Below are 16,047 nucleotides of genomic sequence, written 5' to 3'. Positions count from 1 at the left end.
GCTAGCTCCGAATAAAAGTTACCTTTAAAAAAGAGCTGTTATTTTACTAAAGTCGGCCATATTCTCGTTGTGGGTTTCTCTCAAGGCGCCCCTCGGTTGTATCGCTCTGGGGCACGATGTGAAAATAGAAGATACTTCTTTGGACACACTAAAACACCCATCACTGATTGCCGCTAATGAAACGCAACTGGAATCGTGCAGATCACCCACACCTCCGACCTGAAATACATGTAATTTGCGGCGTGTCTCGTACAATAATTATCCGGGGTGCGAAATATAACGGAATAAATAGAAATATTCACCCGGAGCCAGAACAAGTGTAATTCAGAAGTGGCTTTCTCCAAGCAAATTAGCTCTTTCAGGAGAAGGCGTTGTAATGAAATGGAGAAAAGGCGCCTGTCCCACCTCTGTCAGCGAGGCAGACCGCAGGTAGGTGCCTGCGGGCAGCAGGTACCGTCAGGACAGCCGGGCCGAGGGGCCGAGGCCACAGCCCGCGGGGCTGCAGCCCCGGGCCCGGCCGGAGAGCTCGTCCCCTTCCCCTCGGGACGATGCTCCCAGGAGGAATGACCGTCTGCGGCTCCAAACAGCCCCAGCGTGGGATTTTGCTGCCCCGCTGGAAATGCCCCTAAGGCCGGGGCAAGCCGCGGAGGTGCCCGGGGCAGCGGGGCCGGGCAGGGGGGCTGCTGGTTACCAGAGGCAAGGGGAGTCCGGCCCGGCTTCCCTCGCCCTTGGCAGCCCAAGGCGCCCCAGGGCCCGGCTCGCCGGGGCCGGCTCGTCGCCCTGCCGGTCCTGGTGAGTCTCTGGGCTTCGCCTTGGCTCCCTCGGCTGCCCTTGGGGCGAGCCGTGCCATGCCATGCCATGGGGGCTGCTTTCCCGTCCCCTCACAGAGACGGAGCCCCCCCCCCAGAGCAAAGTCCGACTGCAAGGCCTTATAAGCGGCTATCACGTATGCACCTCTCCTCCGTAATTTTCATAGCGAGACCAGGGAAATCCGGCTCAGAAAGTCCCTCACTGGTCCCCGAAGGGATGCCACAGATATTCCCACGCTCAGCGGCTGCAGGTCACACCGCAGCCTTGCTCCGCTTGAAAAATTCCGGCGCTCCGCAGACCTGAGAAACCCTGAGACCTGCGAGCGTGAAGCCAAATAACGCCCGGCCCGTTTGCTGCGCCGTTGCTCTCTCAGAAAACCCGCCCGTATTCGGAAATACTGAAATGCAACGAGCGAAAAGCCTCAGATACGACAGCTTCTTGGAAAACAGATATTTCTCCTTCAGGTACTTTTCATGTAAGTTATTAGACAAATGCGTTACAGTCAGATCTGAGCGTCAGAAAGCTCTCCGTGCTGATCCCTGCAGAGGTAGGTCCTTTTGAATTTCAGAAATGTAAGTCTAGAAGTCTACAGTTAGCGCGGTATATGATACTTTTTAAATTTACCGTAAAGGTTTCCCAATAACTCTAATTAGAGCCTCAGACCACCACGGGAGAAAGGGGGTGGGGGGTAAAAGCGGGGAAAGCAAACCTCTCTTTGTGCCCGACAAAACTCGCCGGCCGCTCGCCCAACTGGCGGGCATGCTGCTCGCCCCCAACCAAGACCCCCCCAGGAGGGCACCGTCGGACCAAGGATCTGCGCCAGAAATCAGACACCAGTCTCGATAAAGAAGGAAAGCGTGGCATAACCTGCTCCAAGTCTTACACACATCCCTAAGGCCCGAGATGATACACGCACCCGCACACACCCACACACATATATATGTGCGCATATATATATATATGTATCTGCAGAGATGCATATGCACAGCGCCGGGCAGCCCAGGCCGGTCCCGCGTGCGCAGGTGCACGCGCGCACGCGGGCGGGCGGCGGCGGCGGGAGACGCGCGGGGCAGCGCGGCCCGCGGCGGCGGCGGCGGCGGCGGCAGCTGCGGCCGCGAGGTGGCGCCCTCGGCCCGCGAATGCCGGCGGCGGCGGCTCCGCGAGCTGTCAAAAGTCAAGGTCACAAATTGTCTCTCTTTTTTCTTCGTCAAGGTCAAGGTTTAAGGCCTTCCTAGCCCGGTCACTGCAGCCGATCCCCCCGACCTGCCCGCGCCGGCGTCGTCAGGGTCCTCGGTGATAAACCTGCATCCAGCGCCGCAGTCCCCGCGGTAGAGGGACCGGCGGCTGGTTTCCATTTTCCCACAAGAGCTGCAGCACTACACTGATATCATATTTTTTTCTCCCCTATCCCCCAGCCCCTCTTCAAAATACCTGGCTCTTTAACATTACTAAATCATTTATAGCTTAGAAAAGCTGGTTATCAGGCCTGCTGCCCCACATTAATACCGTCCGGAAAAAAAAAAAGTATATATCAACCACATAATGGCAGACAGCAATATTACAATTACAAGGCAGATACATTGTATTTCTTTACGAAAGGCAAGTAGGTATCGAAAAATAAAGAGTATTTCTTTCAGGTTTTATTACAGTGACTATTTTATTAACAGTATTAATACTACTATACCTATCTACACGTCTTGGATTTCCATTTTTCAGTAGAAATATATAAAAAAAATGAGGGTGCACAAGTACATTTTCACAGTGCGCTGAATTTTTTTTTTATTTACAAGATAGCTTCTTATAGTGAATAAAAACAAAATAATGTGCTGGTTGAAATAACTGATTGGATTAAAAGGTGCTGTAAAAAGAATCCCTAAACGTTCTAATGCGGCCTCATAACAGACAATAAACAAGGAGAAACGACTAATTACTTATAGATCAAAATATAGATTATATAAATCAAAATACTTCTGGGGAAAAATGTATTTCAGTTCGAAGTTCTCAGATATTTTTTTCCAGAAAGTTTTTTTTCTTTTACTATAACGTAATGCCAATGCTCATGTTTTTGTATCCGCCCAGAGTCAAACATTTAAAATTTTCCGGGGACTTACAATATTAATTCTTGAAGATCATTTGAGGTTTAAAATAAGCAGTCTTTTAAAAAGTATCTATTGTACGGTCTGCAGGAAAAAAAAAACAGTTCAGATGACAAGAAATCATCTATTGGAAATAAAAAATAAAAATAAAAAACCCAAAAACAAATGAAAGATATCTCCAAGCAAATATTTCCTTTCTATCCCCAATAGTTTGCAATGTTTTTAATTTGCTATCAAAATAAATCCTCCACAGAGCTTCCTTCATTACTGATGTCTCTGAAATCCTTATTCAGTACCTTCGAGGTTTATTATTACTTTTTTACATAAAATGCATTGCTTAAAAACATACAGTAATTGTACTTTTTTTTTTTTTCACTGTGGTTTACCTGAGCAGTCATTCAACAGATAGTTTGGATTGCAAAGGAAGAAAAAAAGCTTATGTGTACACATCGACCTCCTCACTTTAACCAGCTCTCAGATCGTGGCCACGAAGAGTGTTCTAAAATAGTAAGGTCATAGAAGTACTTACAAGTTTCTCAGAAAACTGTGTGTCTTAACTGAAAGTGAATCTCTCAGGGCTGGGTATTTGTGCTTTACAGTTTTTCAGTTACACTGTCTGCCTTGGATTTCGGGAGAACTGTCAGTTTTAACCATTTGCTACAGCAATATAAAAAAAAAGCTATAATTCCAAAGATACAGATCTCTTGTTCTGAAAGAAGAGGTTCGTTGTCTTTTCCTTTTTAATTATTATTAATAATTATTTTAATTTGAACACAAAAAAAGGTCCTGAAACTTGTGAGTTGCTGCTTCTCCATTTTAATCCATTAACTGGTAGTCTTCAATTTGTTGATAACTTTTTTCTCTTTGACCCTTCTGTTTTGGAACCAGATTGTGACCTGTCTCTCTGACAGATTTGTAGCTGCCGATATCCTTCTTCGTTTGTCTTTGGTTATGAATTTATTTGTAGCATATTCCCTTTCGAGTTCTTTTAACTGAACCTTTGTATAAGGTACTCGTTTCTTTCTCCCACGTCTGTACGAGTTCGCATCTGAGGGATGCGAAACGACGTCTGGAACAGAAAAATATAAAATCGTTATAACTCATTAGGACATCTTCAAACGGTACAGAGGTTAGAGTTACCGTGCACTTCTGCGTCTGCCCTGCTCACCAGGCTTAGTTCAGCTGCTGAAGCACCGCTCAGCATTTGAGATTTCTTCTTTTTTTTTTTTTTTGCCACAGCAAGCAGCTTTTAGGTGTGGAAAGCCTTGCTGCTGTCAGGCAGACAAATAAGCATAATAAAAACCCGTGAAGTTCCGAGAAGGAGTCTAGGAGGAACTCTACCCGGTCGCAGAAAGTTTGCAAGGGTGCAGGCTGCAGTGTTTACGGAAAATTCTCGCTAGGCGCGAACACTTCATACCTTTAGCAGCCTTTTTCAGCTGTTTCCTTTCCTAGGGCGCTCGGCCCTTGGGGCGGGCTGGGCTCCCCGGGTGTTTGCGGTGTGGGGGCTGGGAGGGGGGGACATTAGTGCTCTGCCAGCCGGCGCCGGGGCAAGTGCGTGAGGCAGGGGCGCCGGGGTCAGCCCGCAGGTTATCTGGCAAAACAAGCGAGCGGGGCGAGCCGGGGCCGGGGGGCGGGGGCGGGGGGAGAGGGGCGAGCGGTGCCGGGGGCCGGGGCGGGGGGCCATGCAGGTGTATTACCCGGGAGGGCGGATTTCCAGAGGTGCGGCGGCTGGCTCTGCTCCTTGGGGCAGTACACTTGCCCGTTCCACCCGTTGGTGATGGCCCAGGGCTGGTAGCTGTCCATGGGGAGCAGGGGGTCGTGCCTCGGCTCGCCGGGGCCGCCGATGGTGGGCACGACGGGCATATCCAGGTAGCCGGGCACCGGCTGGTAGGGCCCGGCGGCGTAGCCCTGGTAGAAGGCGAACTCCTTGGCCCGCGACGTGAAGTCCTCGCCGGAGACCGAGGTGTCCATGTACTTGTCGGCGAAGGTGGAGGCGGGCTGGGCGCAGGACTTGATGGCGTTGTGGTGGGTCATGCGGCACGGGTAGTAGCCGCTGCCGAAGTAGCCGTAAGGCAGCGCGGCGCCGGAGGAGCTCTGCACGGCGGCGGAGCAGGGGCTGCACTGCTTGACAGCGGGCTCGGCCATGCCGGCGGCGGGGGCCTCGCTCGACGTGTAGGCGGCGGCGCTGGGGGCGGCGAGGGGCGCGGGGTGAGCCATCAGGTTGCGGCAGGGGTTGGCCGCCGCCGCCGCCGCCGCGAAGTTGCTGCCCGCGTGAAACCCGTCCATGTTCTTATTGATCTCATCCAGGCTGTTGTCGTAGAGGAACATGACGGGCTCGATCCAGCGGGGGTGGAGGAGCACGGAGGCTGTCATAGCCCGATCCGCATTGAGACTAGTGGCTCTTTTTTAAAAGCCCCAAAGACTGAAAAAAGAGATACTAAATCTCCGGGACTTGACCAAGGCTGACGCGCCAGTGTCGCGCCAGGCGCGCCCTCATTGGGCCGCCCGCCCCCACGTGATATGCAAAGCAGCTGATAAACATCTGAAGGAATAAAGTGGAGATAATTAAATCATGCAATAACCGGGCCGGGGCCGGGGCCGGGGCCGGGGCCGGGGCCGGGGCCGGGGCGGCCGCCGGGGGCGCGGGCGCGGGGCCGCCCCAGCCACCGCCGCGCGCGGGCACGGGCAGCGCCCGGGGGGGCCGGGGGACCCCTGCCCTCCGCCTCCCTCTCTCCTCCCTCCCTCCCTCCCTCCCTCCCTTCCGCCCTGCCCTCGCCACCGAGGCGTGATCATTTTTGCCCTGTTGTTGCTGCGGCGCATTCCCCAAGGTGCAGGGCTCCCCCCCGGCACCCCTGGGGGGGTCTCCCTTGCTCGGCTTGATTTTGTTCCTCCCCACGGCGAGCGCCGCGGGAACAGGAGCCCCCTCGGCCGGGGGGCAGCTGAGCTGCCTCCCTCCCTGTCCCTGCGTTTTAGACCCCGGTCCGAACAGCCACCTCGCCCCGGAGAGGGCTGGCGGCGTCCCGTCCAGGTACCAGGGCACGAGATGCTGGCGCACAGGCCCTGCCGCAAACCTTGGCGGAAATTGTTCCCAGGGCCACACGCCGGACCAGATGAGGGTTTGGAAGCAAGGTCTCCAGGGGTACTTACTTTCTTTATTTCTTCTTTTTTATTTTTTTCATTTTTTTCCTTCCTGACCATTGAAAGCCAAAGACCTATGCCACTTCTCTTGCCACAAAGCCTCAGAAGTCAGATAAGACTGACTGGAAACCCAGATTTTTCCGGATGGGCTCGGGGAACGGGAGAGTTAGCCAGAACTCCATCGTAACTTTGCTGCATTATTTGTTACAGTAATAATAAAAGCCGGGGCCTACAATTGGGCTTGAATCTTCTTTGGCTGTAAAATATCACGTTGCATTGTATAGTATGCATATGCACCCGCGGTGCTCTTTTGTGCTGGGAAAGATGGTTTATTGACTGAAAATGCTTTTTTTTTTTTGTTCTTCTTTTCTTTTTAATGGTCTTACCTCTATACGAAAGAGAACTAGAGAATTAGAAAATATTTGCATTTTCTTCTCACGAAAAAGGTTGGAATTTTTCAAGGGCGAAAAAAATTCCGGTTTTAATAACTGCCGCACTTCCCACTGGCGCGGGTGCGTTTCACCCCAGTATTCAATTATTTGCACGCAGCCTCGAACTCAAACTGCTCTGTCACAGAGCTATCAATAAACTTGACCTAAAGCAGCATTCGTCTCATCCTTAACAGCCCTCAGTCTTAACGCGTGTGGACAAAACATTCCCAATACTCCCATACTGAAAACTAATTTTTTGCAATTGCATGTTGCTTTGTTTCGTGCCTGACAGCTCGGCGTATTTATTATACTATTGTGCTTCCAAATGACGTTGTAGCATTGTTTTGCCGGCATTGCTACAAGCGCAGAGTAGTCCTGGGACGTACATTTTTACGGGCAGGCTTTTCCTTGACTATCTCAGGCAGCACATCTGCCAGCTGTGTGAAATATCCCTTTGGCGCTCATGTTCTTTTCAAGGTGATTTTTACGTGCGATTGGTTGGGATACGTGAAGTTGCTGTCATTCCTCTCGTAATTTAGCAATATTTTAGCGATTTTTCTTAATTGTAGCCAATAAACAGTTCCCATTTTGACTTTGCTTACTCTTTTCCGCATTCTTCCTGATGGCCAAAAGCAAATATTTATTTCCCACATATTTTCCCTTTTCTTTCAGTCTCCAGTTTTGAAACCTGCGGATTCCCCCGCTCAAACATTGCTTGACTGCCATGAATTGGGTCGGTTTGTTTTCCTCTGGTTTCTCGAGCTGCTTCTTACAAACGCCTTGCAGCAGGGCAGGGGGGGAGACGGGGGGAAGGGAAACCAGCTCTATGGGGCAGCGCTGTTTTACATGCGGGTTAGACACGGCTAGAGGCCAAGGTCAAGTTGAATGTTGCAGTCTAGCCAATGTGAGAACTGTCATTTGCAGCCTGAAGACCCGTCCGATTTGTTAAAAACGGGTCGCCATGAGAGCAGTGATCTGCCCGGGTAGCCTCTCCCCCCGCCCCAGCCCTCCTCCCTTCCCAAACTCTCCTCTCTCCTGGCTGAGGAGCGGCGCTCGCTTATCCGCCTCACTTTTCAAGCCTCTTTCCATAGGGAGGGAAAAGCTCTGCGAAAATGTAACTTAGAGAGCCGGTGCGAGGGGGGAGCGAAGGAGGGGGGCATCCGGTCTGCTGCGTCTTGGTGGTTGTTTTTTTGTTTTGTTTACCCACTTGGATTTGCTCCAACTCTGTGCGCAAAAGGGAGAAGAGAGATTAAATTAAAAAGGTCTCTCTCTTTTTTTTTTCCTTCTCTTTTATATCTCTCTCGCGCTCTAGAGCTGTATTTATCATTAGGAAAGAGTGCCATGCCTTTGACTGCTGCTAAGAGAAGTGATACGACTGTACCCTTCCCTTGTTTGCTGTGACTTGGGTGGGAGTCGCGTAATTGTACCATTTTCTCAAAATAGTGAAAATGACTTCTGCAGGATGCGTATTCATTACCACAAAGAAAAGAAAAAAAAGGTTATTATCGGATGCAGGAGCTTATGCGTTTGTTTTACTGTCCTAATTGTGTGAGGACTGACTTTTAATAAATTATTGACGCCGAGAAGGTAGAAAAGCCTCATAATTTTTTTTGTCTCCAATAACCAGTTTTCATTCTCCAGCTATGGGGCTATAATTCCTTCCTGCCTTAATGGGTATCTGCCTTTCAATGTTAGAAAGGAACCGTGAGGGCTGAAGGCACTGAGTAGAACAGATGTTATTCGAAAATCATGGACCCTGTAATGAACATCAGGGATAAAAATATGTTTGAGCCATTGCCCTCGCCTTGAACATATACTATTCCCTGCCATTTCTTCGAGAGCTTTTATTTTTCCCAGTACAAGCTCTCTAAATCAACCAAAACTAAGCAAGAGTTTACTTGAATCCACTGATTGGATTTGGCCATTCTCTACAAACGGTTAATTGGGGAAAATTAATTTGATAACTGATTACTTCCATTTATGCAACCGAAAGACCAATCGAAAGCTTCTTCCTTTTTTTTTTCCTTTTTATTGATGAGTAAATTTAGGATATCCCAAATACAAGCGTATGATAGAGCGATAACTTTTTTCAAGAGGTTTGATGCAAACTTCCGCATATATGTGACGTGTAAAACATCTTCGAGAGAAACACACCAGTGAAATCGTTTCCTCTAAAGCGAGTGTTAATTCTTTAGGGGGCAAGAGGATGAAGAACCGTTATCAGTAGGAGAATTCTAAAAGGTGCTGAATTCTTTCAGTGCCAGGCAATTTCTAACTGATCTTGGTGTTCACTGGCAGTCGTCCCTCGCAGTGCACAGCCATGACCATTTCACATATGCAGAATACCCTATAGTGCCGTATTTTCCCCTTGGCTATGCTTCATCCCTCTCGCAGGTGTAGGCAAAGGCAGAATTCGGACTTTATAAAAACTTCGAACCAAGACACTATATGTTCCTGACGCCATGAAGCCAATGATAGTCTTGCCAGAGTGAGGACTGCAGGATTTTGGCCTTAAACCAATACATACAAACGATTTGTAAATCTTCCCATATGATGGGAATATGGCCACTCATTTTTCTAAAGAGGCCTTTAAACTTCTCTCTTCTTAGAGAAACAGAAAATACTTTCAGCTGAATGTCATGTTTTGCAAAAAACGAAGTTTGTAGGCACAGAATATCTAGAAGTTTTTTTTAAAACAAGCCTTTGTGTGATGACACACGTGTCCTCCTAAGAGCGCTGCCGCAGGAATGCTTTGCTGAGAGGAATTAATTTCTGGTAGGATAATCAAAATCGGACGAATACAGATTAAAACCTATGGCTAATCAAAGGAATCCACTCTTACTTTTCCATCCATTGCTTAGAGTTAGTTAATGAGCGTTAAGAAAAAAAAAATCGGGACTTATTTCTGAAAACATAGTCACAGTTAAATCTCTCTAAAGTCGCTAAAAGATCTCAGTTGATAATAGAGGGGATAGAGGGTGATCTTAGTTACTTATAATAATCTCCTTCCTTCACAGCTCAGAAGTCTTGGAAGACACGGGGGTAAAATGATAGTAAAAGCAAGATCCTTAATCGAATTTGATTTTCATGAGCAAATGAAAGGTTAATTTGGAGCAGTACTGTCACCGCTGTTTTCTTCTATAATTTCTAAAACATCAAGTATTGAGATAAAATTCCTGAGTCCGTTTTAAAGACACTTTGTATTTCAGGATATTCATATGTTTCTAATGGAACTAAGCAGCTTTACGAGCAGGGTTCGCAGGGCATCTTAACTCTCTCCCTCCCACTGCGTGCTGGGGGGCCCGAGATAATTAAAAAATAAGAAGAATTCGTAAAAGAAAATGCAGAAAGGGTAAACGCCAGGAAGACTTTCGTAGGGCTTAATCCTGCATTTCTCTTAGGTATAAAAGTGACCGCAAAACCCTCATGCGCACATTAGATACAGATCTACCTATTCCAGTGAACTCTAACGTTTAAACTGCCGTCTACTATAAACAAGGTGTGCTCGAAAATAACGTAACTGCTTTCATCTGAAGTGTAGGACATGGGCTAATGTTTATGGAGAGAGTTCTTAAAAGATCCCTTCACCCTGTATTATTTTTATTTTTCGGTTCTAGAAAGCACGCTGGAGGTATTTCCAGTGATAAACTTAAAAGGGGAATGATCCTGACTTCTGTCTCACGGACAAGGTCTCTTTTCTGTTGTTTTGTTTTATATTTTTTTCTGTAATATTTTCGTAAGCGTATTTCCAGGGGCATGAGATAAATTTCTGTTTATATTTGGCGGAGGAAAGCAATAGAAGTCTGTCGTTACATGTCGGTGGGTAGCAGAAAATATTTTACCAAACTGTCGTGTAAATACACCGATGAACGGGAGCCCTTGCAGGCTCTGTCAGCCGCAGACTGCTTGAACGCAGTGATGAAGTCCCACCTACAATTTAAATTAATTTTGTCTTGCCATGCAAACTGAGACGGATTCCTTCACAATCAAGTCTGCCCGCTCACACAAAGGGAGCCGAGAACATTTTTATTTCTCTCTTAGTAAATTCTTATAAGCGAGGAGGCCGGGCTGTCTGTGCAGATATCCACTGCAGTAGTTTTATCAGGTCAGATACATTTTCCAGTTAAAAATGTTCTAGTATGAACATGTAGCAGCAATAAATAACAAAACGTTACTCAAGTGTAATATTCCTTGATATTGTTAGGCTGTCCTCCGATTTTCACGGTTTCACGTTTTAAGTCTAAAATTCCTTTCTCGCCATATTTATCTGCGGGTCACAATTTTGAAAAAGAAAATAAACCCAGGGTACAGTGAGCTGTAATGGCACATCCTCTCTATTTCTGCTGGGAGCTTGTAATAATTGCTACCACATGATCACGTGGTGTATTGTTGCAGCCTGATTACAATTAAACTTATCCCTCCACCTTTTTCATTACCAAAAAAAAAAAAAACCCAAAAAACCCAAAAAACACCACCAACAAAAAAAAGTTCTTCCTGAGCTTCAGGCCCACTTTGTGCTGTTTTATTTCCCTTTGAAAAGCTGGCGGAGAGAAGCTGAAGTCGCTCTTTCCTTAACAATGCGAGAGAAATCGTTTCCACAAAGCCCTTCTCACCATAACATTCCTGTAATAGCGTGACATTTGCGTAGCGTCCTATTAGGAGTGCTCAGTAGCAGAAGTGGACGTTGCTCTTGTCTGCAGGAGTAGCAGGGACTTTATTTTTTGATGTTGGCTCCAAAGCCGTATCTCCACCTAGGGAAACAATGAGGCTCTCAGTGCTAAAGGCGACTGTGCGCGGTATCTGGAGAAAGAAAGGGAGGAAAAAAAATCATACAGGAAATATTGGACACGTTTGCCTTTACTGGAGGACAGCTGTTTGAGTACGTTCTCCAAGAGGGTTTTTCGGTTCCCTTTTCAGAAGTGGTTTCAGTGATTAAAACATTGACTTGATGGAGGCAGTTTATCTCTAATGTCTGGGTCTGTCTAACAGCTCTTTTTCCTCACTTTTCCAGCCCTTTGCTCAGATGAGGCTGTACATTCCCGAGGATAAAACCGCGGCTATCTTTAGACATAATCCTCCAAGATATGGGGACTCACCACACTGGCGGGAGTGGAGGGTGACTTTTGAGGAGACTCTAGCTGGAAGTTACCTGAGCCATGAGTAGAGGTCTTCCCGTCTTTCCCGCGGAAAATAAAATAAAATAAAATAAAATAGTCATGCCGGATCTTCTGCACTTCTATCAAAAGCGGTGGAAACGGGGGCAAAACCGGCAGCCTTTCCTCCTGGCCGCTAGCAGAGAGCCCCTTTTAGGCATCACCCCCGGCTGCAAGGGCTCCTCCAGCAGGCTGGGTCCCTGCGGGGCCGGCGCGGCGCTCCCGTCCCGCCGCTCGGCGCGTTCCGGTCCCGGTCCCGCCGTCGGCTCCGCGCCGGCCCCGCGCTCCCGGCTCGCCCCGGCCTCCGCCGGCGCCGGCCCGAGGCAGGTTTGCCCCTGGCAGCGAGCGCAGGCACTGCGAGGCTCGGCGGCGGGCTGGGTCGCAGACGGGGCAAGGCCGCCCCAGACACCTGGAGCTCCCCGCCCGCCGGCGCCCCCGCTCGGCTGGCCTTGAGGGGCGCTGGGCGCAAGGCCCCGAGGCCAAGGCTGGGCCTTTGGTGCCCGCCTGGGGCCGGGGTCGCGGCTGCCAGACCCGGCTCGGGGCCGCGGCTCCTGCAAAGCACCTGCACCACGTTACCTGGCTGAGCGCGCCGCGTCCTGCCAACAGGTCGCCTGAGACCCTCCTGGTGCCCGCCCCGCGTGTGGGTCCGGCTGCTTTCCGCGGCTTTCCATCTCTGAGATATGCTCTCTGCTGTCTGGAACTCCCTTATTTTCCCCTGGCCCTTTTCATGTATCTCTTTCTCTCACTCTCCCTTTCTGCTCCCTTCGCTCCCCCGGGAGCAGCCCACGTTGAGTGCAACACTTAACACTGCCACTGGAGAAAAATACACGCGGGAGATGGGGCGGTTGTGCCGGCGGCGCGGGACCACCGAGGGTGCGGGCCGGGGAGCGCTGCCCGCAGCGCGGCGGGGAGGCGCGCACCGGCGCCCAGCAAGCGCGCACGGCGGCGGCCGCGGCGGCCGCGGCGGAGCGCAGCCTCGGCGGGTCCCTTGTCCCCTTGCCTTGTCCCTGCGGTGTGTGCGTGTGCGTGGCCGCAGACGTGCCTCTCGCCTTTCGACGCGTTACGTTCACCCCTCCGCTGGAAAAGCCATGCTGGAGCGAGGAGGAGAGCGGGGCGCCGCAGCAGGGCCCCCCCGGGTCCCTGGCGAGTGCCCTCGCGCGCGGGTGTCCCCGCAGGGGCAGCGGGCGGAGCGCTGTCCGTGGGGAGTAACGCGCCATCTGCACGGGTCTGCGATCGCTTTCGGGGCCAGCTGGCTCTGGCTCCGTCCTTAGCAGTATTTAAATGCTCTTCGTTTATGTTGTGGGTGCTCCCAGTATCAACCGCCTCCCAGCAGAAAGTTACTCGATACCGTGATATGATGCCCTGCTCTCCAATTAGCTTTACATTTCACCGCGCACATGCATTTCTGTTCAATTTTTATTCAGTAACAACTAGTAAAGCCAGGATCTAGAAAATGCTTTCTAGAGCCTAGAGTACATTTCTCAGGTGTATATATTACATAGTGTCTTTAATAACAAGAGACATTTGCTACTCTTCGTGTTAGACGGAACTAGTCTTTCTATACATACCGTGAACACATTATCTAAAAAGTAATTATACAGCGTTTTTCTTTACAAATAACACCAGCCGAATGCAGACTAGCTGATAACTTGCATCCCTGAGTAAGTATATTACTCCCTTTATTTTTGCTGAATCGTTAAATTTTCCAAAGCTTATTGTATTTCATGTCTTCTTCAGATAAGCGGTTACATATGTGGCCCTGTTGAAGGCTAAATCCGATTCTTAAATATGCGACAGCTGACTGTACTTCCAAGCTGTTGTTTACTCTGGAATCGACTTAAAGCACTGCGTTTGAGACACAGAGTTCATCAATAAAATCGGTAGCAGAGCCAGTCCTTAATTAACCTGCACACAGCACACTCAATCAGTTTCCATCTGACCACACCTATGCAGTATTGCTTACAGCTTTATTTGTCTTGAGTTAAGACTTGTAATCTAGGGTAGGGACTTTTTCTGCCTGAATGCACTGGATCCCGTTTTGGTTGGGGTCTTTGATGATGGCGATCACCCAAATGACATGCGTCGCCCTGGCCCCTAGATTCACGCTCGGGCGGGCGCTGGGCGCAGAGACGCGCAAACAATGGGCCAGACTCTCACTGTCTCCAGGGGAAGGGTGACGGAGAGAGGCGGCCCGAGGCCGGCAAAAGCAGCCCTCGGGCAGCTCTGGAAGTCTTCGGAGAGATACCCACGGAGAAGGAGTGAAGGTCGTGCCAAGTGGTTAGCGTGGAGCCGAGGGCATATGCCAAGGTTCCCACGCTCTGAAGACAATTCGGAATGTCCCAGGGGCCAAAGTATATTTAGTCCAACTATGTCACAGAGAAAAGGGAGTGGTTTCATAGCAACCTCTGTGACATGTAAAATAATGAGAAGCTAAACAATAAAGGTTAGTCTCTAGTCAAGCGTGCCCCCTAGTCTTTTAGCACAGATACCTAAAGGAAGAAATTCCGCAGTCTCCTTGCACGCAACTCGAGGCGGCTTTCCTGCAGATTTAACTGCCGTTGTGCCAGCAACTGAATATCCTTGCTCCGAGCCACTTCCTTCCCATTGTGAGGAAGATACTTGCTGCCTGCCAGTAATTACCAATTGTCATCCACTTTCACAAAACCATATTTCTTTGCGATTTCTCTTGCCGAGCTTGGGGACTATGTCAAATCATGTCATCTCCTGGCGCAGCCCGCTGCCACCACCCCCCCCCAAAAAAAAGTAAAAATAAAAGAAAAAACAGCTGGGTGTAACATAGAGCTACATCTCGTCGGTCATGTTGCAAAGGAAACATAAAGGCTGGTGTGCCTTTGCTCAGCAGAAGTATCTGTATCCGCCGGACATGAGTTCTCGCCGTTCTCAGTCGAGGAACTCTACCTGGGAACGTTTGGACATGCCGTTTGGGCCACGGTGCGGTATGAAACCCGCGTGCGCGGCCATAAGGCGTTAACAAGACTGAGTTGGTCAGGCCAGAGGTGTAGGGGCCACCTGATGCTAGTACAGGGCTGGGAAGAGCCCCAGAAGGAGCTGGAGAGCGTCTCTCGGAGTGCGGACCGGCGGAGCCCACCTGCCGCTCGGGGAACTCTTTGCTCCCGGTGCTATAACCCGCCAGGAAGTTTTACCCACAAGGAATAATTCCCGCATGAGATGATGAAGGCACGAACAGACAAGTCACCACCACTTTGCGTGATGGAAATATTTGGCAAATAAAGGAGAGGGAGCTTGGCTGAACAATAAATTTTATCGGGAGGTAGGAGGGAGAGTGTTTCCGGGTCTGTAAGTATCTTAGGGTTCACTAAAAGAAAGGTCAGAAGTGTGTGCTGAAGTTCCTCTGAAGTTTGGACCCTACTTAAAGAAGCAACCGTCATTTCGTAATTAAGCAACCGTCATTTCATAATTTACTTTCACTCGAGCTCTCGTCTTCGGTGGGAGGGCAAGACCACAGCGAAATAAAAAAATTATTTACCAGTTTAGATGGGAAGAAGATATTATGTATGCAATTACTCTACTGAGACAATTAAAATGAACGTTGCGTTTATAGGGAGGGGAGAGATATGATGGATTGTACTAATTTTTAACAATAACTACAGGATCGAAACCTTAAAAACTGTGAGCAAGAAAGACCCAGCGAACATGAAAGTTGCCTGTATATAAAAAGAGAATCCCATATAATTCCGCAGCAGAAATCAGTTAGCAAGTATCTTCTGCCCGTTTGCAAACACCAAATGTTCCTGCCATATGCCCATTCTTATTTGTATACCAGCTCAGAAACCTGAAACGTATATATGTGATATTAAAAAAGAACATGAAAGTTCTTCTCAGAGATCTGTGAGAGGGGAACGTAGGTATGAAGTGGGGGATAAAGGAAGTGAAAAACAAGTGATGCTTTTGCCAGAAACTTTTATATTGAACAACACAACTGAAGCTTTTATCATGGTATGAAATTTATAGCCTAATAATTCAAACCTGTATGCTCATAGCAAGATGCCCCAGCTCCTATCTGAGTACCCAAAAGATACGGTTTTGCTACGAGGTGAGTAGCATCCAAGCAAGCCAGGGAAATCACTGGGGACTGCAGCTGACAGGCAGCTTGAGGGAGGCGGGAGAGGAAGAGGAAGGACTAGACGACGGCGATTTAGTACCCGAAGTGGATTCCGATACCTGGGGTGGAAATAAAAATGTGGCCTCTAAGGAAATCACTGAGGAAACTGAAATACAGGGAATACCTTCACTGGAAAAAAAGAAACAGAGTCGGAGAAAGATGTGCGGGCTGTAAGACCTCGAAGCCCCCCCTCCCCCCCCGGCATCCTCATCATTTGGGCAGGTGTCGCCACCTTCCCACGTATCAGTGGCTGCACGATTAGGTACCAGGTAAGA

At 49.2% G+C, this 16,047-nt stretch overlaps 1 protein-coding gene across 1 annotated transcript; it reads right to left on the bottom strand.

Annotated features, from left to right (window-relative positions):
• Positions 1-2,448: 2,448 nt before the first annotated feature.
• HOXA13 (homeobox A13) lies at positions 2,449-5,384 on the bottom strand. The gene is made up of 2 exons (XM_067292480.1): positions 4,604-5,384; positions 2,449-3,975 (listed from the first exon to the last, which is right to left on the bottom strand). Exons 1-2 carry the CDS (start codon positions 5,277-5,279, stop codon positions 3,731-3,733), a joined length of 921 nt encoding a protein of 306 aa, XP_067148581.1. The 5' UTR covers positions 5,280-5,384; the 3' UTR covers positions 2,449-3,730.
• Between the last annotated feature and the right edge of the window lie 10,663 nt (positions 5,385-16,047).

This window comes from Apteryx mantelli, chromosome 2 (genome assembly GCF_036417845.1).
Source record: "Apteryx mantelli isolate bAptMan1 chromosome 2, bAptMan1.hap1, whole genome shotgun sequence".
In the NCBI taxonomy this organism is placed as follows: Eukaryota; Metazoa; Chordata; class Aves; order Apterygiformes; family Apterygidae; genus Apteryx; species Apteryx mantelli.
This window is presented reverse-complemented; position numbering and strand designations above follow the sequence as displayed.